The sequence below is a fragment of the Schistocerca cancellata genome, chromosome 1, assembly GCF_023864275.1.
Source record: "Schistocerca cancellata isolate TAMUIC-IGC-003103 chromosome 1, iqSchCanc2.1, whole genome shotgun sequence".
Classification (NCBI taxonomy): domain Eukaryota; kingdom Metazoa; phylum Arthropoda; class Insecta; order Orthoptera; family Acrididae; genus Schistocerca; species Schistocerca cancellata.
In genome coordinates, this window is record NC_064626.1 from 348,025,256 (window position 1) to 348,048,136 (window position 22,881).

Below are 22,881 nucleotides of genomic sequence, written 5' to 3' on the forward strand. Positions count from 1 at the left end.
TAGCATAATGAACTGTCATCTCGACAACTATTGTTGCGCCTTCCCTTAATGGGGGAGCAGAGGGAGGTGTGCTAACAGTGGTGCAACTGATGATAACCTGGACATGAATGTGCAATGTATCATCTCTTGCGCTGAATCCCAATTCTGTGTACAGCATCTTCATTGATGATGTTTATGTGAAAGCCCCGTTGAGAACAAACATTGCCCAGTACCTGACATGATGGTACATGAGGCCATGGGTACACAACGCCATCATCACTGGTTTGCATAGCTGGTAATTTTACCATCCACTGGTTTGCATAGATGGTAATTTTGACAGCAGCTGTTACATTTCTGATATGTTAATGCTGGTGGCTGTGCACTGTCTTTGAAGGTTTTGTGATATTTTATTTCATAGGACAACATGAAATCTGTTGTCAGCACTGATCGGAACTACTTTGTTAAGAGCGTGACCTACTGTTGCGCGTGCCAGCATGTCACGCTGTGGTCAAAAATATGTACCCAGCTGCTATAAAGCTTGTGCCTCTGCTAGAGGTTCCAACACTGTGCACTTTATTTCGCATCTTGTTTATCGACAAGTCGTCTAAAAGTTTGAAAAAGTATTCTTCCCACAGTACTGTATAACCACAGTAAGTAAATTCTGTTATCTGCTATCCTTCTCAGTGTTTCAATTTTAATTATGAGCTGTGTATGTTCAGAAAAATTAAATTAGGACACTATAAACCTCATCCAATGCTCTCACTGTCTCTCCTCTTTTTCCTGAGGATTACAGAGAGAATTTCTGTTTAGATATCTCTTCTCTTCCTTTCTACATAATTTCCTGTAGTACGACAGGTCCCATTCCATATGTCAGCTCTGTTGAGTAACACTGTTCATAGCCACCATTTGCAACAATATACACATATTCCCTTTTGTAGATTTAACATGTTATGCTGATATTCCTACTCATTCATCTTCGTAAGGGCAGTCTGGTGTTGTTTGTCAAAGTATTTACGAAGGTAAGCTGTTCATAAGGTAGCTCTATCCCACAACAATAAACCTGGAGGACTACATTTTCAGTTCAGGATTAGCTCCCCTTTAAGTGTTGAGAACCATGTCTATGGAGCCGCCACTTTCCTGTGTTGTAGAACACACTCCATCTGGCTCCTCTGTTACGGTCATTATGTTCAGGGTGACATTGCCAGTAGCTGTGCTATTGCTGCCTTAGTCCCCAGCTTTTTCGGAGCACACAAGTGTTCCCACCTGCAGTGAAAGTGCCTGTGACAAGTTGATGTCTCCCTGGCAGAGCTTAAAGATAATGAAGTTGTTTAAAACCAGAATTTTATAATATGGACTCTGGGTAAATTTTAAATAACACTGACGTAACATACCAAGAACCCAATAATAAACTGTTCTGTAATGTTGTTTCAATAAAAGCAAAGAGGTAGCTGATAAAAATTGAAATGTTTATTAGTAGTGTCATCTCTCTAGGGTACTACTCCTTGTTTCTTACTGTTCCACATCTTTAGAGAAAATGCTGTAGTCCCCATTGACTTTCTGAATCACTTACCCACTATGGAGATGTTGCTCCTGTGTATTGATATATTATTGTTTTAGGATTGGTTTCAGTGTTTGTTTATTTGACATATTATTGCGAGACAAAAATTAATGAAATAATTTATGTGTAATTGAAGAACATTGTTCAGAATTTTAATTTGTGGTTCCATTGTCAGGTGACTCTGGGTCAACATACATATCAAGGAACAGGTTCCAACAAAAAGTTGGCTAAGCGTGCAGCAGCTGAAGGCTTACTACAGTTGCTTGGCTATTCAAGACCTGTTGCACAACCTGCTAAGCCGTCTATCAAAACTGGTGAAGCTCAAGAAAGTGATAAAAATCGTAAGGTATGGATAGCTTTTGATTAGTTAATAGGACTAAATGATAACTCTGGTGTGTAGTACTTAGTAGTATCCATTATGCATAAAATGCAAATAGAATAATGTGTAGCTCATAATGAATAGTCATAGCTGCAATTGCTCTGAAATGTAAGTTAGTCACTAATAGTTGAGAATGTTTCAAAGATTCATACTGCTGCTATGCTAGTTTAAGTGTAGGCCCACGTTCTTGTCTGCTACGGTCGCAGGTTCGAATCCTGCCTCGGGCATGGGTGTGTGTGATGTCCTTAGGTTAGTTAGGTTTAAGTAGTTCTAAGTTCTAGGGGACTTATGACCTAAGATGTTGAGTCCCATAGTGCTCAGAGCCATTTGAACCACGTTCTTGTCAGAGGTGTAGAGTTGCACCATTCTAGCACCATTCTAAAAAAAAAACCACAACACTCCAGCAACCACACATGTGGCTCGTCTCCCACATTCCCTAATCATCGTGTGGGTTGGGCATCTATCTAGTTTTGTTAGCAAAGGAGGAAAGAGTGGTATGATGGTAAAATTTTCAGCAACAACAGGAGGAGTTGCATGATACTGACACCTAAAGTTGTAAACCAGGCATGTATGCATTTGTGAGAACTCACTTTGAGAAAGTTAAGGATACAATTGGTACCTTTGAAACAAAATTTTTAACCAATTTCCCTAAAATATACTCAGACTGGCTGGTCACCGTGTACAGTGAAACACAATAAACCGAGAGGTTTCATTACAAAATTTTTGGAGAGATGTACTGGAAATCAGTTGCATGTGTAAGAAGTGTAAACGTTTTGGAGACAATTATATCTTAGTGGGCCATCCTGCTTTGTAAATAATCCTCAACTGAATACCCAATTTTTACATGTTGTGCTACATCCAATTTTTCAGCAAGTGCCTTGCTACCTGCTGATATAAGTTTTGAAGATAATGGATGGACTGTTGCTGAGGTTCAAAATATTTTGTAGAGGATTGATGATGAGCTAAATCAAACATTAAATGTTATCGTAATGTTCAGTGCACAGCTGTTGACTGAATTTATTAATCTAGAATTCCTCCTATTAACATTGTTCCCTACAGTGTTCAGAACATCTCCACTCCTTCAGATGACGAGAGGAAGAGAAATGAATTTACAGTTTCAAAGCTTCATGCTGGTGCATTTTTGTGTGGTTTGTTCTAGATAACATTTTGTGATTCCAGCCACATTATCTTGTATAGTTAGTTACATAGAAATTCTTGGGTGAGCTAACTTCCATTAACACAGCAATGATTAGGTAGAGGTCTACACATGGCTAGCAGATAATATGGAGGGGAAAGGAAAAAAAAAATAGATAAACATGTTACAGGGCAGATGATGTCATGTCTCAGAGAGGTACTCCTTGCCAGAGTACTTCATTAAGTATATAGCACTAGTGAGAAAAAATTAATGGAATTCAACATTGTATGCATTCATCTTGCAAGTAGTATTCTAAAGAAATTTTAAATATGGAGCACTATGTACAAAAACATGATAGTGCATACTGAATCATTAAAGCCTAAATCAAATAACATTTTTCATATGAATTAGTACTCGCATCAAATTGTGTTGCATGACCTCTGTGTTTGCAGTGGATATTTCCTACCTTTCATCTCATCAAATCATTAATTTCATATAATAATTGTTTGAGCATCACTTCCTCCTCCTCCTCCTCCTTGTTCGTTCTGAATGTTGGAGACCATCATAAGCTGTATCACTTTAACTTTTACAAGAAAGTTTCTCACTTGTGTGTGAAGTCCATGTCCTTAAGCTTCCAAAGCCACGATATTTTTCATCTTCTTTGTCCTTTTTTATCTGGCACCTTTCCTTGAAGAACGATCTGCAGCAGTTTATATCTGTTTCGGTTCCTCATTGCATGGCTGAGATACAGTAGTTTTTTACATTTTAGTTTGTCTGTCTTCTTTTTGTGGAGAATGTCATTGTCAGGAATTTTATCTGTCCATGGCACACTTAGCAGTTCTTCAGTACAGTCATATCTCAAATGCCTGAAGACATTTTCCTGTCTTCTTCAAAGTCTAGATCCCAGCTCCATAGAAAAGGATGGGAAATAGGTAAGAATAACTTGTCACACATGTATAAATACTACAATAAGAGTAATCATTGCAAACTTGTAAAATCAAGGAAAATTGTCTATGGAAATTTCCTATAGATATTTATGACATAAATTTTTATCACATGTTAAGTATTTCATGTTTAATAGAAGTCAGTCTCAAATTCATGGAAAATGTTACAATCATCCAAACAAGGTGATATATTTAACATGCCATAACAACATGAAAAATGTTGTGAATTGAGTGAAAATAGTGATGTAGCTAGCAGTTATTTTTATTTTATAGACCAAGAAAATGAATGTAGCCTTCCATTAACTGTACAATCTGAAAAGAAACGTATCAGCATTGATGGTAATAAAAAGGATAACTGAATTAAACAAAATCACTAGATCTTTTAAAAAAGTTTCATGTTCTCTAATGGAATTCAAAATAATTTTCTTGGAGTTTGTGAAAACGTCAGATTACTCGTAGCTACAGTTAACATACTGCTTATAATCTTTAAGAGGCATAAGCATCTCTTTCCTAAAACATTCTCGATCTTCTTTTTACAACTTCTTGATCTTCTTTTTACATCACCATGAAGATTTTACAGCTATACAGCAGTTATTTGTTCACATATCCCTCCTTGATAATCACAACATCATTAAAAAATGAATCAACTCTGTTTCATTTTCCTGCACTTTATATTTAACATCTGGAACACAGTGATGTAGAGAAAAAGAAAACAAGCTGCCAAACTTTCAGACAGAATCCTTCAAAATTGGCCGTCAGACTTGATGGCTAGTTATCTGTTCTCATAACTTCATTATATTCGATTCTGAGGTTTCCAGTAGAAAGTGAGGTATTACATAAGAAGAAATAATTGCTCTCTAATGGCCTCACGAACAGCTGGATGTTGCCTCCTATCCATATCCAATATTGAAAGCTAGTATGTGATATGTCCCTCATATAACAGCTGTTAATAAGTGCAGATCAGTTGTATTTGTTACATAGGCATATAAGTAATTTTTGCTTTTAACAAATGAAAGTTTTCATTCCGTCAGATATTACACTTGTGTCTGTGACCTTTGTGCACTAATTTTAAATGTCTCTAACAACACATTTGCGACTAAAATGCCAGTAACCATATTGAGGTCATGCTCCACTTTATGTTCTTACACCGGACCTAAATATGTTATTGAGCACTAAATGCCCCCCATCCTACCCTCAGACTGTGCTTGCAGTGGCACTGCTCGAAGAGTTGGTTGATTGCCTTTTCACTGCTGCTTCACTTCCCCACCCTCTTGTTAAGAATAATACAGAACAGCTTGTATCACACATTAACTTTGTAAGACTGTTTTAATTCAAGATGTTTTAGATGTTTATTATTTGCTTTTAAATTGTGCTGTATAGTTAATGAATTTTTAGTATCAGCACTCCCTCTTTTTTCTTCTAGGTCACATTTTTAGATGAAGAAAAGACTCCAGAAATGCCAGCAGGTGGTAGCAGTGGGCGTCAACTGGTGCCTGGATTGCTACTCATGTCTGACAACAATACAACAAATGGTTATAATCAGAATACGCCAACAAAAGTATCTGGTTAGACTTCTTTCTGTCTATAATTAAATATATATGTGGATGTCAATTACATCTTGCAGCTATTTACCTGTTATTATACAACAAAACTAGTTATTTCAACTTAAGAAGTACAGCAGTTGAGTGTTTCTTGTCTCTCGCAGAAAATCCAAAGACAATTTTCATTCAAAAAGTATATTTGAAAATTGTAGTAAGTTATACACAATATTCAGCATTTTTCTTAATAGTAAGTGTAACATATAGGTCATAATACAGTTGTCAGAGTATAATATTTGTAAATAATAGTTTGTTATACAAAGGGAAATGCATGGAGTGTCCAGTACACAACTATTCAAATAACATTTAAAATAAAATGGCAAAGAACTGATATTATGACCAGTATTGTCTTAGCAATAGAATGTCATGAAAGTATTCAAAAATGTTTATAACAACAAAAATAATCACTTATTGATAATATGATGTAAGTGGATAGATAGAAACTCTACTCTCCAAGCAGTGACAGGGGAAAACGCACTCAAAACGTTTTAACTTGTACAAGCTTTCGGAGCCAGTGGTCCCTTCTTCTGGCACAAGAGTTGAAGGGGAAGGAAGAAGGGTGAAGGAAAAGGAATGGAGAGGTTTAGAGAAAGGGATGTTGTTGTTGTTGTGGTCTTCAGTCCTGACACTGGTTTGATGCAGCTCTCCATGCTACTCTATCCTGTGCAAGCTTCTTCATCTCCCAGTACCTACTGCAACCTACATCCTTCTGAATCTGCTTAGTGTATTCATCTTGTGGTCTCCCTCTACGATTTTTACTCTCCACGCTGCCCTCCAATACTAAACTGGTGATCCCTTGATGCCTCAGAACATGTCCTACCAACTGATCCCTTCTTCTAGTCAAGTTGTGCCACAAATTTCTCTTCTCCCCAATCCTATTCAATACTTCCTCATTAGTTATGTGAACTACCCATCTAATCTTCAGCATTCTTCTGTAGCACCACATTTCGAAAGCTTCTATTCTTTTCTTGTCCAAACTATTTATCGTCCATGTTTCACTTCCATACATGGCTACACTCCATACAAATATTTTCAGAAACGACTTCCTGACACTTAAATCTATACTCGGTGTTAACAAATTTCTCTTCTTCAGAAATGTTTTCCTTGCCATTGCCAGTCTACATTTTATATCCTCTCTACTTCGACCATCATCAGTTATTTTGCTCCCCAAATAGCAAAACTCCTTTACTACTTTAAGTGTCTCATTTCCTAATCTAATTCCCTCAGCATCACCCGACTTAATTCGACTACATTCCATTATCCTCGTTTTGCTTTTATTGATGTTCATCTTATATCCTGCTTTCAAGACACTGTCCACTCCATTCAATTGCTCTTCCAAGTCCTTTGCTGTCTCTGACAGAATTACAATGTCATTGGCGAACCTCAAATTTTTTATTCCTTCTCCATGGATTTTAATACCTACTCCGAATTTTTCTTTTGTTTCCTTTACTGCTTGCTCAATATACAGATTGAATAACATCGGGGATAGGCTACAACCCTGTCTCACTCCCTTCCCAACCACTGCTTCCCTTTCATACCACTCAACTCTTATAATTGCCATCTGGTTTCTGTACAAATTGTAAATAGCTTTTCGCTCCCAGTATTTTACCCCTGCCACCTTCAGAATTTGAAAGAGAGTATTCCAGTCAACATTGTCAAAAGCTTTCTCTAAGTCTACAAATGCTAGGAATGTAGGTTTGCCTATCCTTAATCTAGCTTCTAAGATAAGTCGAGGGTCAGTATTGCCTCATGTGTTCCAACATTTCTACGGAATCCAAACTGATCTTCCCTGAGGTCAGCTTCTACTAGTTTTTCCATTCGTCTGTAAAGAATTTGTGTGGGTATTTTGCAGCCGTGACTTATTAAACTGATAGTTCAGTAATTTTCACATCTGTCAACACCTGCTTTCTTTGGGATTGGAATTATTATATTCTTCTTGAAGTCTGAGGGTATTTCGCCTGTCTCATACATCTTGCTCACCAGATGGTAGAGTTTTGTCAGGACTGGCTCTCCCAAGGCTGTCAGTAGTTCTAATGGAATGTTGTCTACTCCCGGAGCTTTGTTGCGACTCAGGTCTTTCAGTGCTCTGTCAAACTCTTCACGCAGTATCTTATCTCCCATTTCATCTTCATCTACATCCTCTTCCATTTCCATAATATTGTCCTCAAGAACATTGCCCTTATATAGACCCTCTATATACTCCTTCCACCTTTCTGCTTTCCCTTCTTTGCTTAGAACTGGGTTTCCATCTGAGCTCTTGATATTCATACAAGTGATTCTCTTTTATCCAAAGGTCTCTTTAATTTTCCTGTAGGCAGTATCTATCTTACCCCTAGTGAGATAAGCCTCTACATCCTTACATTTGTCCTCTAGCCATCCCTGCTTAGCCATTTTGCACTTCCTGTCGATCTCATTTTTGAGACGTTTGTATTCCTTTTTGCCTGCTTCATTTACTGCATTTTTATATTTTCTCCTTTCATCAGTTAAATTCAATATTTCTTCTGTTACCCAAGGATTCCTACTAGCCCTCGTCTTTTTACCTACTTGATCCTCTGCTGCCTTCACCACTTCATCCCTCAAAGCTACCCATTCTTCTTCTACTGTATTTCTTTCCCCATTCTTGTCAATTGTTCGCTTATGCTCTCCCTGAAACTCTGTACAACCTCTGGTTTAGTCAGTTTATCCAGGTCCCATCTCCTTAAATTCCCACCTTTTTGCAGTTTCTTCGGTTTTAATCTACCGTTCATAACTAATAGATTGTGGTCAGAGTCCACATCTGCCCCTGGAAATGTCTTACAGTTTTAAACCTTGTTCCTAAATCTCTGTCTTACCACTATATAATGTATCTGAAACGTGACAGTATCTCCAGGCTTCTTCCGTGTATACAATCTTCTTTTATGATTCTTGAACCAAGTGTTAGCTATGATTAGGTTGTGCTCTGTGCAAAATTCTACCAGGAGGCTTCCTCTTTTGTTTCTTACCCCCAATCCATATTCACCTACTACGTTTCCTTCTCTCCCTTTTCCTACTGACGAATTCCAGTCACCCATGACTATTAAATTTTCATCTCCCTTCACTATCTGAATATTGCTCGTCATCTGCAGAGCTAGTTGGCATATAAACTTGTAGTACTGTGGTAGGTGTGGGCTTCGTATCTATCTTGGCCACAATAATGCATTCACTATGCTGTTTGTAGTAGCTTACCCCGATTCCTATTTTCCTATTCATTATTAAACCTACTGCATTACCCCTATTTGATTTTGTGTTTATAACCCTGAGAAAGGGATAATAGACAGGTTAAAAAATGAAAGATAACAAAAAACTAAACAGGAGTGAAGAAAGGAAGAGTTACAGTGAAGAAATGCTGAGACCAAAAAAATTAATAAATTGAGGCCAAGTGAGTGGCAAGAACCAAAGACATGTTGTAGTGCCAGTTCTCACCTTCAGAGCCCTGAGAAACTGTGTGTGGAGGAAGAATGCAGATGGTATGTGTTGTGAAACAGGCACAGAGGTCACAACTTCCATGTTGTAGAGCATGCTCTGCAACAGGATATTGTGTGTTGCCAGTATACAGCTTCTGCCGATGCTCATTATTTCCTTATTAATAACTTGGTGGAAGTCAAGCCCATGTATAAAAGGCTGAACAGTGTTATATAAGAGCTAGTACACAACACTTGACATTTCACAAGTGACTCCCTTTGATAGCATAGGTTTTGCTAGTTACAGGGGCAGTGTAGGTGGTGCTAGGAGGGTGCATAGGGCAAGCCTTACAGTGGGGATGGTCACAGGGGTAGGAACTGTAGGGAAAGGGAGATGGGTGCAGGAGCATAGGGTTTGACAAGGATATTGCAGAGATTGGGAAGGCAATGAAAAGCTATTCAATGTATGGTGGACAAAATGTTGGACAGAATGGACCTCATTTCAGAGCATGATTTTAGGAAGTCATAGTCTTGCCGAAGTAGCTGATTAATACGTTCAAGACCAGGATAATACTGAGTGACAAGTGGTGTATTCCTAAGTTGTATTTTATGCAGGGATCAGCAGTATCAGGATTGGATGTGATAGGACGGGAAATCTGCTTTTTAGCTAGGCTGGTGGGATAATTACTTCCAGTGAAGGCTGAGATGAGAATGGTGGTGTATTGCTGTAGAATCTGCATCTGGCCAATGCATCTGAACAAATACATACTCCAAGGCTGTATGGGAGGAAATGTTTGACATGGAAAAGATGGCAACTGTCAAAATGTAAGTACTGTTGTTTATTAGTAGTTTCAATGTGAACAGAAGTGTGTAGCTGACCTTCGGTGAGGATGAAAGCAACATCAAGGAAAGTGACATGGGATTTGGAATAGGACCATATGAAATTTAATTGAGAAAATGTAGTTAGAGATTCCAAGAATTTTAAGAGGTCAGCCTCACCATGAGTCCATATGGCAAAGATGTCATAATGTATCCAAACCAAACCAGGGGTTTACGGATCCCAGGAAAGCCCCCTCCAAGTGACCCATGGAAAAGTTGGCACAGGAAGGAGCCATCTTGGTACACATGGCTGTGCCCCTGATTTGTTTGTATGTCTGGTCCTATGAACGATGACAAACAGTATCTTCCTCAGAATTGTCCAAGGCTGTCACTTGTTTCTTTCTCAGCCACTTCTTTCCTGGTATGTGCAATATTTTTGTGTGACTCTCACCACAATCTCTACTGTAGTGTTATTTTCTTTGTCCGTTTCAAATCGTGTTGGACTGTCACTATGTGTTGCACAGGACATTGTTCAAAATGAAATAGAAGCAAATAAATACTAAAAACACAAAAATGAAATCAACTACAAATTTAACTATTTAACCAATGATGAAACAATAGCACCAGTTGCACATGAGACATCCACTGGCACATTTCAGGGACACGCAATCAAGTTTGCAGAGTGGCATTATGACTCCTCTAACTATTTGAGTGCAATCTGTAGTTTGCTGGCTACCTGCAGTTGCTGGGCTATGAAACAACACTACGTAACTGCCAGTACCAAAGACTCAATTCCGTGACTATAGTTCATCAGGGTGTCTACATGGACAAGGAAAAATAATTACCGGATTTTTCCCGGATTTCCCGGTTGAAAATACACTTTCTCCCGGGTGAAAATCACTTTTTCCATGTTAAGTGACAGTATACTTTTTCTCGGCACTTATCAATCCTTTTATGGTTTATGGTTTTATACACCAGCATAGAATTTCCCGGTACTTTAGAAAATGAAACTCAGGGGAAATAAAACACGTTTTGGAAACATCTTTGATGTGCAGCAACATATACACGAAGCTATAAATTCGAATTCCACCGAACACTGCGTGTTACTTTCCGAAGCATTAAAATCGAGATAGCGATGCGCTTTTGTAAGCCAGTCACAGCTCATGTCACCTGATCTCGCCAGCTGATGACAGCATTTGACACGTGATGTAGTCAGCCAATAGCAAGATCACTCTTAAGTAGCGCGAACACACAAATAAGAAAAATTAATGGCTAAAATTAATGTGCAGTTGTTGCTACAAGAAAAGCAAAGCTATCACATATAATATTGGTCTCTAAGATTAATAAGCTGCAAGAGAAGCTAATCTTCCACATATATTGTTGATCTTTTTTTGCGCGTCATACATCACATAAATGTGCCAGTAAATTTTTTTAATAACGACGTAAATGTCTGATCTTCTAGGCTCGAAATTCTTCATATGGTCGTCCCCAAAGAGTTTATTTTTAAATGACGAGTCAAACGCTCTGTGATTTAAGAAAATCGTCGTACACTCTCTCACATAGTTTATCTTACATAAGAGGAAATTTACTTTGAAAGTAACGCTTTTCAAAGCAATATTAGCAATATTTTTCCGTGACCTATTAGAAAGGTACGTTTCAGCAGTTGCCAGAGAGCGCCAGATAACAGGCGTCACTGCACTTGCGCAGCTACGATGACGCAGGAAGCCCACATGTTCGTATGTGTGAAACATTAAAAGATCTTGCATTAAAATGAATATAATGTAAAAAAAATCTGTCACATCACGCTCATTGGAAGCAATTTGTTGTTAAGAAGCACTGCACAATCTTCCTAAAGCCTTTGACACACTTTGCTGTTGGCAGACGCTTGTATGAGCACTGCATTTTGTTGTTGTATAAAATGGCGCATTTTCTTTGCGACTTAAGTTTTATTTTCGTTTTTTCTCTCGTTCATGTTTTGTTGCTGCAGTATTATTCTGCAGAAGCGGGATACAGTAAATTTTTTTGTTAGAGTATTGGTTCTTACCAGTCAAAATCACAAAAATTTAACTGAAAACTAAAACAATGAAAAATTCCCGGAGCTCAAAAAGATTCCGGGTTTTTCCCAGTTTTCTCCCGGATGAAAAAATTCCCGGGATTTTCCCGGATCTCCCGGTTGTCCCGGGTCGTAGACACCCTTTTCATATTATTTTATTTTTTGATGAGACCCTTACTTCTTCAGCCCAAACTGTGCAAATGAATATTTATGTGTGATTTTGGCATCCTGAGCTAAATGAAGTTTTACTTGATACTATACATCTGCTTTCATGGGATACACAACAGGATACATTTAAAAATTTCAGAAGTTCTACAGAAATTCTTAAGATTTCAAAAATTGTGCAAATATTAAGGGATGGTGCAGCCATAAATTGGAAAGGTTACAAGCAGCTACAAACTGAAATGAAAAAAGATTTTGGAAATAAGATCTTAAATTTAGGTACCTTCATTTTATGCACAGTGCATTGAAAAGGGGGAGGGGGTCAGCTTCAGATTTAATGTTGATTTCATTTTAAGAAGTCTCTAGAATTTGTTCAAAGATTCACTGTGAGGTGTGAAGACTATATGTTATATTCAAACATTAAATAACATGGGTTACGATTTTGTGCTCATTGACGGTTAGGCAGTGGTCCAGCAGAAGGACCTATCAAGATCCATAGAAATCTGGAATGACATGAAAAAATCTGTGTCCAGTGTTGAGAAGGGCAAGGTAACTAACCCAAGTATTCAGTCATTCACTGTCACACAAAATGCTATAAAAGATAAGTGTATATCTGTTACCTTAAACTTCTTTATTTGGATCACAAAAATTACTAAACCATTTTTGACTCTATCCAAGCGATAAATCCCTGCTTCCATTTCTTGGTGCAGATTTGACAACTTTTATCTATAATATACTGTCAGCATTCAGCGTGTTAAAAGGAGAAAAAAGTGCAGCGGTCAATTTTCTAGCAAAATTAGCAGAATTCACATTTGAAAAAGGCTCTCAAAATGGCATGTCGAGATTCAGCTTGGGATGCGGACTGGTTATTGAAGGAATTTCTAAATAGCAGCAAAGTCACAGAGAGGCACGCATTGGAAGTAAAACATGATTCTATGAAGTTCACAGTTGCATTTACTAAAAAAGTTGTAGAAAAGCCTCCAGTAAATTGTCCTCTAGTTAGACTTGTTTCATGTCTGGACCCAAGAAATATAGTGTCGAAGAAAGAGTCCTGTGTCAAGAAAATTATTATTTAAGCAATGTGGTGGACAGCAACTATGTTCATCCAGATGAATGTGACAGTGTGCTCCTGCAGTATAGAAATGATGTGGAATCTGCTCCATACAATACTTTTTCCAGTTTTATCCCAGAATTCTGAATTGAATGATTTTTTTTTTAAATGTGTGTTTAAGGAATAATATATGAAAATATGGGATGTTGTGAAAATGGTGTTGGTATTATCTCATACACAAGCCTCCATGGTAAGAGGATTCTCAGTAAACAAAAATTTGGAAGTAAAAAACATAATGGAGCCTTCTTATAGCTTCGAGAATAGTCAAAGACTACACAAAGACTAAATCAGCTTTTGTCATGGCTTACTAAAAGTGGAAATGTCAAAAAGGCTTTTGTCTTCAGCATTAATGCTGGGAAGAGAGACATGCTATATCTTGACAATAAAAAAAGCCAAGGAAGCTGAGAGTGACGGTGTATCTTAAACAGAAAGAAAACTGATGTTGGAAAGCTAACAAAATCGGCTGATGATTTATCAGAGAGAGCAGAGAAGGCTATGGATATTGCACATTTTGTTGCCAAACATTTTCCAAAGAACAGCTAAGGAAAAAAAATCGAGGAAATAAATGAAATTGAGAAACAGATTTCAGAAAAATGTCTAAAGAACTAAATGAAATCAATTGGTGCTGTTATCCCACGATAAACTGAATATGTTAAGTAAAAAGTGACCAAACTTCAAGTGTTATATAATTGTGTGATTAAACTTCCTTACATTTTTGCAAATAATTTTGTGAAGTGATAAATTCATGGCCAAATTGAGTGGTACTTTTTCATACTATTATCTAAAAATCAATATCGTTGCACAAGGAGATGTTTATGCTAGAAACTTCAGATTGTTGAAGAAATGTTTTAATAGTGAGGTATAATAGCGAGTAAGGTATTCTTGTATTTTTAAGTTTATGTATTTTATGTGAAAAATAATTTGTTGAAGTCTGCTATGTATGAAATTGCCATTGTTTTAATTATTTTAAGATTCTTACATACACAGTGTTTATATCAGCAGCAATGCCTTAAAAATTACTTATAAGCTCCTTAAAAACTCAGTAATTTTCCCCAGCAAATAAGAGCACAGACCACGAGTTGCCATAAATTTTACATTGGGTAAAAGGCAGAAAAATATGCATATGATGTGAAGAGCATCATAACACTGACAAAAGTAACTCATTGACATTTGCTACATATTTAAGGGATAAAAAGCATGTATAGATAAAATTGGAAACAGTGTTATTGTTCTACACAAAACAGAGAAATGTCTCCTGGGAGAGACTGAAATATTTTCACATTGTGCTAAAGATCCCTATTTCAGTTTTACTGCACAACTTGAACTGAAAAACAAAAAGCATATGTTGAAAATGTTTGTGATATTTTATTGCAAAGATAACACTGGTTGTAATAGCAATTCTTTGCGATTGTGTTTTTCATGTTCTTTGAATAGTTGCGTAATGGACACTGTGCATCTACCTTTCATAACAAAAATTGTTTACAAATGTTGTATTTTGACTGTTGTGTTGTGAACAATATGTGACTAACATTTGTTATTAACAAAAACTGTGAGTATTGTGTATAGAATTTTCAAATATCATTTTTACACAGAACTTATGTGGATAAAGAGGAATCTTCAATACTAGTCATTGCCTTTGGCAAGTGACATAAAAAACATGTGAAAAACAACATAAATGTTATACCCAATATGACATCATATCAGTTTCTTCAACGGAATAGACAGAAATGGTGGGCAAAAGAAAATTAACGATGTCGCAAAACAAACACTTTGGATTACAAATACTGTAATGAAAGGAATAGTTTTTAGAATGAAAAAGGAATCGAGTGAGCTGTATCATAAAAACACACACTACTGCTATAATGGACTTCAGAATTTACAAATACTGTAGGTGAACTGTTGGACACCATATCAAATCATAACTGAGGACTATAACTACTGGTACCTGTTGAAAATGCCAGAAACTACCAAAGTAAGAAGTACACATTAATTTTCTCAAAATATGGTCCATTGGGAGGGGGGGGGGGGGGGGTTGACACCCATGCTACTAAACAAAAAAAGTCAAAATCATAAGGAAATGTACACTAGAAATATCCTTATAGGCTCAGTTACTTTACCAAAATCCGATACTGTTGATAATGGCTCCCATGATTCCCAGAAATAATAGTTGCTTCATGAATAACCATAATTCATATTATACCCTGAAACAGCGAAATAGTTGTAATAAATAATACCTCAGAAATCAACTCATATTTGAACCAAGCCAAACAAGCATCTCAATGAACAAACTGATAACATAAAATAGTCAGTTTGTTGTCAGTGAATTACAATACTCATTCGTAGATAATATCAGCTGCAGTTTTCTATTAATAACTCGTAATTGACCCACATATTCCAAATATTTGGCTAAGTTGTAAATATAAATAGAATATTGCAAAGAGTATTATATATAACAACGTATTTTTCTGATTAACAAGACGCCCTCCATTCGTGCTGGCATTCGTTTCGTTTGACACCTCAATGAAAGTTGCACATTACACCTAACACACATCTCCTGCTACACTGCAAGTGATTCTCTTTAACACATGTAGTTTTCTTGTCTTCAACGTGATAACCGTTGATTTCTAACCTAACTTAGATCTCAGGCTGCGCTACATTTCGGTCTGTCACCACAGAAAGTTTAACTAGTTAATTCCAACCTAATCTAGACTACAGTTTACACTATAGATCAATCTGTCACCACAGAAAGCTTTTCCGTATTCACGTTTGTTGGCTTTGCCAACTCAAAACCAAACTGTTGCATTCCAACCTGATTGACACCTCGGGCTACACTAACAATTAGTGTATCGCCATTGAAATCTATCCCACTGTCACATTATTTGGCTTCGCTAACTCACAACCAAACTGTTTATTCCAACCTAACCTAGACCTCAGGCTACGCTGCAGAAAAGTCAATCACTACAGAAAATTTTTCCTCTGCAGATTTGTTGGCTTCACCATTTCACAGCCGAACTGTTGCATTCCAACCTAACCTAGATCTCAGGCTATGCTACAGAGTGGCCTATCGCCACGGAAAATTTTCCTGCTGTCACATCAGTTGGCTTCGTCAACTCATAACCCAAAATTTCTGCAGTCCAACCTAACCTACACCTCATGTTTCACTACAGATCCATTTGTCACCCCAGACATCTTTTCCATTGTACGATTTGTTGGCTTCGCTAACTTACATCCATATTGTCACTTTCCATCCTAGCCTAGACCTATGGCTAAACCATTCCATTATCATGACATTAAGCTGTTCTGTTGACTCACCAGGTAACCATTCTCTCGGAAATTCAGAACCGATTCCATAATTTCAAAAAATACATATCTCTCTTCACTCTACCTCCTCCTCGACTTGTACTCAGTTGCTATCTACAAATTTGCTAACACCAACATCAAATAGTTGCTAATATCAGTATACAATGCAAGAACCACCACACAGCAAGTCACTGTTAGACAAAATTAGTAAACAAATGAAATTCACACTAACAGAGTACATGTCAGTACTTGCCAGTAACAGATTAGCATTCCCGGTAGGTTAACTTCCAAGAAATCACAGCTACCTATGAACTATTTTTAAAAATATATCTAATACTTCAAAACCAAACACGAAACAGAATTAACAAACAAACGTAATTGCAAAAATTAAAATTTAAAGAAGAAAAAACAAAACAAAAATGCACCTCCATTCCAAAACAGAAACTTAACTCTCTTTCTTCAGACAAGCACCGAGTTTGCGAAACATTCTCCCTCCAGACATTATTCATATAAATGACTTTGTAGTACGGAAATTCTACTTTTCCCTTGCCCAGTAATACTTTTCATTTCCCCCCAATACCCTTTTATTGTGTTTGAACAGACCCCTATTTTTTTGTCCCTAAAGTCAATGGAATGCTTTACAGCCAGATGCGTGTATCCAATTTTGTCTAACCCCTTATACCTAGCCGACCCGTCTGACATTATGATTGACCCATCTGCTATATAAGTTTTTGCTAACTGAAACAGAGTACAAGCCGCCCTATCTTTAATTACCTTACAAAACATGTCTGGAAAAGAGTGATTCTCTGAAACAATGGTCCCACACACCCATGGTCCAACAGCATCATGCCCTCCTTATCCCCTCCCTTCTCTCTCTCTCTCTCTCTCTCTCTCTCTCTCTCTCTCTCTCTCTCTCTCCACCCCCCTTGCAAATTTCAATTCATCAATTTCTATAACAACACCTGGCCTACCAATTTTGCTCCTTCTCATAACAAAATCTGAACAAACTTCCCAAATAATGAATACCAGTTTATAACAGTTTTGCGATATGTTTGTCTCGTAAGCAGCAAGCCATATAGGAAGCCTTGATTCCTCAAACCACATTCCTGTATAAATAGACCACATCAGATTGTCTTTTGCACAACACCACATATAAAAGTCAATTGTGCATTTCTTTGAAACCTTGGACAATGTCATGTTGTTACCACAAACAATACCCTTACAATATCAAGCAGTTAAATTGTACTGTCTGGCAAAACTAATGACATTTAGTGGTTCCCTCAATTTATTAGCTAATTTCACAACAGTGAAACAAATGTGAGGAATATGTTGTTCCCCATTCCCACTATTTTCCACATCTTCAAAATCTGGAGGCTCGCTCTTGCCTCAATATTTTGCAGTCCTACTAATAATTGAAAAGCAATTTCTAATACCACACAAAGACTAACAAATTACCTTCTGCATACACCAATGAGAGTGCATCAGTAAAATGTAAGGCTACACAGAAATTCAACTCAAAATGTGCAGCAAAAATGACATCACAGTAGCCACTTACCCAGTATGCATAAAGTGGTCTCGGACCAAAAACGGTTGTACAAAATGAAAATAATTTATTCAGCAGCTTCACTTGTTCTCATATGTCATTTCTGTGATTTATCTACTCTGTGGAATACAATCAGCAACCAGCTTACCGTATTATTGAAAGAGCCAGGTTTGTAGATAGTGTTGCTCCATATTTATAATGTTTTATGCCTGCTACAAAGATCGTTAAAAAAATCAGTAACCCTTGAACAAAAGAAATTTTATTTCTTTTCTAGTTTCAGGCACCCAGTGTCCTTTGTCAGAATATTATAATTATCTCATTATTAGTGAGTGTCAAAAATAAGCAGGTATATGCAGCATAGTATGGAACTAGTATGGTTCATAGTCCATATTAAAATATGGTATAAGAACATGATGTGAGGAGTACATGCCATATTTGTACATGTACTATGATCCATATGATTTCAGTATTGTACTGTTTAGACCTGCTTACTTTTGATGCTCACTAATAATACAATTATAATATTTGGATGAAGGACACTAGATGCCTGAAACTGGTTGCTGATTTTTTCAACAAATGTACTTAATGTGGCTGAAGATGAATAAAGTACTAAGTATCACAGTGATTGTGCATGAATACAGTAAAAACCAATGAAATGTCGTATCAGATACGCAATTGGAATGAGGAGTATGCAGCCAACACAACTCAATAGCATTGTGTCCAGTAAGAAGAAATTGTACAATGGTGAACATAGTAGTACTTTTTAGAAGTATTTGTGACAAATGTCACTCGTTCCAGTGTGATACAATTTGGGGCAGTGAATATTTCCTCTTATGAGGAATGTCTGCGTAATATTAAACAGGACCAGCGGCATCGTGTCTCTGGTGCCAACCTACAACAAGTTGCAATTAATTCATTTGGATACAAATGTCTGGTCTGCTGAGTGCAAATCTAGTTGTAGTTGTTGTTCGCTAACCCTGTGCTGTAGGTGGCGTTTGGTATTTAATTGTTCCCATATATATATATATATATATATATATATATATATATATATATATATATATATATATATATATATATATATAATAGAGGGAAACATTCCACGTGGGAAAAATACACTCCTGGAAATTGAAATAAGAACACCGAGAATTCATTGTCCCAGGAAGGGGAAACTTTATTGACACATTCCTGGGGTCAGATACATCACATGATCACACTGACAGAACCACAGGCACATAGACACAGGCAACAGAGCATGCACAATGTCGGCACTAGTACAGTGTATATCCACCTTTCGCAGCAATGCAGGCTGCTATTCTCCCATGGAGACGATCGTAGAGATGCTGGATGTAGTCCTGTGGAACGGCTTGCCATGCCATTTCCACCTGGCGCCTCAGTCGGACCAGCGTTCGTGCTGGACGTGCAGACCGCGTGAGACGACGCTTCATCCAGTCCCAAACATGCTCAATGGGGGACAGATCCGGAGATCTTGCTGGCCAGGGTAGTTGACTTACACCTTCTAGAGCACGTTGGGTGGCACGGGATACATGCGGACGTGCATTGTCCTGTTGGAACAGCAAGTTCCCTTGCCGGTCTAGGAATGGTAGAACGATGGGTTCGATGACGGTTTGGATGTACCGTGCACTATTCAGTGTCCCCTCGACGATCACCAGTGGTGTACGGCCAGTGTAGGAGATCGCTCCCCACACCATGATACTGGATGTTGGCCCTGTGTGCCTCGGTCGTATGCAGTCCTGATTGTGGCGCTCACCTGCACGGCGCCAAACACGCATACGACCATCATTGGCACCAAGGCAGAAGCGACTCTCATCGCTGAAGACGACACGTCTCCATTCGTCCCTCCATTCACGCCTGTCGCGTCACCACTGGAGGCGGGCTGCACGATGTTGGGGCGTGAGCGAAAGACGGCCTAACGGTGTGCGGGACTGTAGCCCAGCTTCATGGAGACGGTTGCGAATGGTCCTCGCCGATACCCCAGGAGCAACAGTGTCCCTAATTTGCTGGGAAGTGGCGGTGCGGTTCCCTACGGCACTGCGTAGGATCCTACGGTCTTGGCGTGCATCCGTGCGTCGCTGCGGTCCGGTCCCAGGTCGACGGGCACGTGCACCTTCCGCCGACCACTGGCGACAACATCGATGTACTGTGGAGACCTCACGCCCCACATGTTGAGCAATTCGGCGGTACGTCCACCCGGCCTCCCGCATGCCCACTATACGCCCTCGCTCAAAGTCCGTCAACTGCACATACGGTTCACGTCCACACTGTCGCGGCATGCTACCAGTGTTAAAGACTGCGATGGAGCTCCGTATGCCACGGCAAACTGGCTGACACTGACGGCGGCGGTGCACAAATGCTGCGCAGCTAGCGCCATTCAACGGCCAACACCGCGGTTCCTGGTGTGTCCGCTGTGCCGTGCGTGTGATCATTGCTTGTACAGCCCTCTCGCAGTGTCCGGAGCAAGTATGGTGGGTCTGACACACCAGTGTCAATGTGTTCTTTTTTCCATTTCCAGGAGTGTATATCTAAAAAGAAAGATGATGAGACTTAACAAACAAAAGCGCTGACAGGTCGATAGACACACAAACAAACACAAACATACACACAAAATTCTAGCTTTCGCAACGAACGGTTGCCTCGTCAGGATAGAGGGAAGGAGGGAGAAAGACAAAAGGATTTGGGTTTTAAGGGAGAGGGTAAGGAGTCATTCCAATCCCGGGAGTGGAAAGACTTACCTTAGGGGGGAAAAAGGACAGGTATACACTCGCGCACACACACACACATATCCATCCGCATATACACAGACACAAGCATACATTTGTAAAGGCAAAGAGTTTGGGCAGAGATGTCAGTCGAGGCGGAAGTACAGAGGCAAAGATGTAGTTGAAAGACAGGTGAGGTATGAGCGGCGGCAAATTGAAATTAGAAATTAGCAGAGATTGAGGCCTGGCGGATAGCGAGAAGAGAGGATATGCTGAAGGGCAAGTTCCCATCTCCAGAGTTCTGACAGGTTGGTGTTAGTGGGAAGTATCCAGATAACCCGGACAGTGTAACACTGTGCCAAGATGTGCTGGCCGTGCACCAAGGCATGTTTAGCCACAGGGTGATCCTCATTACCAACAAACACTGTCTGCCTGTGTCCATTCATGCGAATGGACAGTTTGTTGCTGGTCATTCCCACATAGAAGGCTTCACAGTGTAGGCAGGTCAGTTGGTAAATCACGTGGGTGCTTTCACACGTGGCTCTGCCTTTGATCGTGTACACCTTCCGGGTTACAGGACTGGAGTAGGTGGTGGTGGGAGGGTGCATGGGACAGGTTTTACACCGGGGGCGGTTACAAGGGTAGGAGCCAGAGGGTAGGGAAGGTGGTTTGGGGATTTCATAGGGATGAACTAAGAGGTTACGAAGGTTAGGTGGACGGCGGAAAGACACTCTAGGTGGAGTGGGGAGGATTTCATGAAGGATGGATCTCATTTCAGGGCAGGATTTGAGGAAGTCGTATCCCTGCTGGAGTGCCACATTCAGAATCTGATCCAGTCCCGGAAAGTATCCTGTCACAAGTGGGGCACTTTTGAGGTTCTTCTGTGGGAGGTTCTGGGTTTGAGAGGATGAGGAAGTGGCTCTGGTTATTTGCTTCTGTACCAGGTTGGGAGGGTAGTTGAGGGATGCGAAAGCTGTTTTCAGGTTGTAGGTGTAATGGTTCAAGGATTCCGGACTGGAGCAGATTCGTTTGCCACGAAGACCTAGGCTGTAGGGAAGGGGCCGTTTGATGTGGAATGGGTGGCAGCTGTCATAATGGAGGTACTGTTGCTTGTTGGTGGGTTTGATGTGGACGGACGTGTGAAGCTGGCCATTGGACAGGTGGAGGTCAACGTCAAGGAAAATGGTATGGGATTTAGAGTAGGACCAGGTGAATCTGATGGAACCAAAGGAGTTGAGGTTGGAGAGGAAATTCTGGAGTTCTTCTTCACTGTGAGTCCAGATCATGAAAATGTCATCAATAAATCTGTACCAAACTTTGGGTTGGCAGGCCTGGGTAACCAAGAAGGCTTCCTCTAAGCGACCCATGAATAGGTTGGTGTACGAGGGGGCCATCCTGGTACCCATGGCTGTTCCCTTTAATTGTTGGTATGTCTGGCCTTCGAAAGTGAAGAAGTTGTGGGTCAGGATGAAGCTGGCTAAGGTAATGAGGAAAGAGGTTTTAGGTAGGGTGGCAGGTGATCGGCGTGAAAGGAAGTGCTCCATCGCAGCGAGGCCCTGGACATGTGGAATATTTGTGTATAAGGAAGTGGCATCAATGGTTACAAGGATGGTTTCCGGGGGTAACAGACTGGGTAGGGATTCCAGGCGTTCTAGAAAGTGGTTGGTGTCTTTGATGAAGGATGGGAGACTGCATGTAATGGGTTGAAGGTGTTGATCTACATAGGCAGAGATGCGTTCTGTGGGGGCTTGGTAACCAGATACAATGGGACGGCCGGGATGATTGGGTTTGTGAATTTTAGGAAGAAGGTAGGGGTGCGGTGTGTTGGTGGGGTCAGGAGGTTGATGGAGTCAGGTGAAAGGTTTTGTAGGGGGCCTAAGGTTCTGAGGATTCCTTGAAGCTCCGCCTGGACATCAGGAATGGGATTACCTTGGCAAACTTTGTAAGTAGTGTTGTCTGAAAGCTGACGCAGTCCCCCAGCCACATACTCCCGACGATCAAGTACCACAGTCGTGGAACCCTTGTCCGCTGGAAGAATGACGATGGATCGGTCAGCCTTCAGATCACGGATAGCCTGGGCTTCAGCAGTGGTGATGTTGGGCGTAGGATTAAGGTTTTTTAAAAAGGATTGAGAGGCAAGGCTGGAAGTCAGAAATTCCTG

General features: G+C 39.5%; 1 protein-coding gene across 2 annotated transcripts in view; it reads left to right on the forward strand.

The window, feature by feature from the left end:
* Positions 1-22,881, forward strand: part of LOC126173680 (double-stranded RNA-binding protein Staufen homolog 2-like) — a 253,555-nt gene that overhangs the window by 182,510 nt on the left and 48,164 nt on the right. For both annotated transcript variants that reach the window (XM_049920977.1, XM_049920976.1), the window contains exons 12-13: positions 1,713-1,883; positions 5,419-5,560. In XM_049920977.1, coding sequence (XP_049776934.1) covers positions 1,713-1,883; positions 5,419-5,560 — 313 coding nt within the window. The remainder of the gene's footprint in view (positions 1-1,712; positions 1,884-5,418; positions 5,561-22,881) is intronic.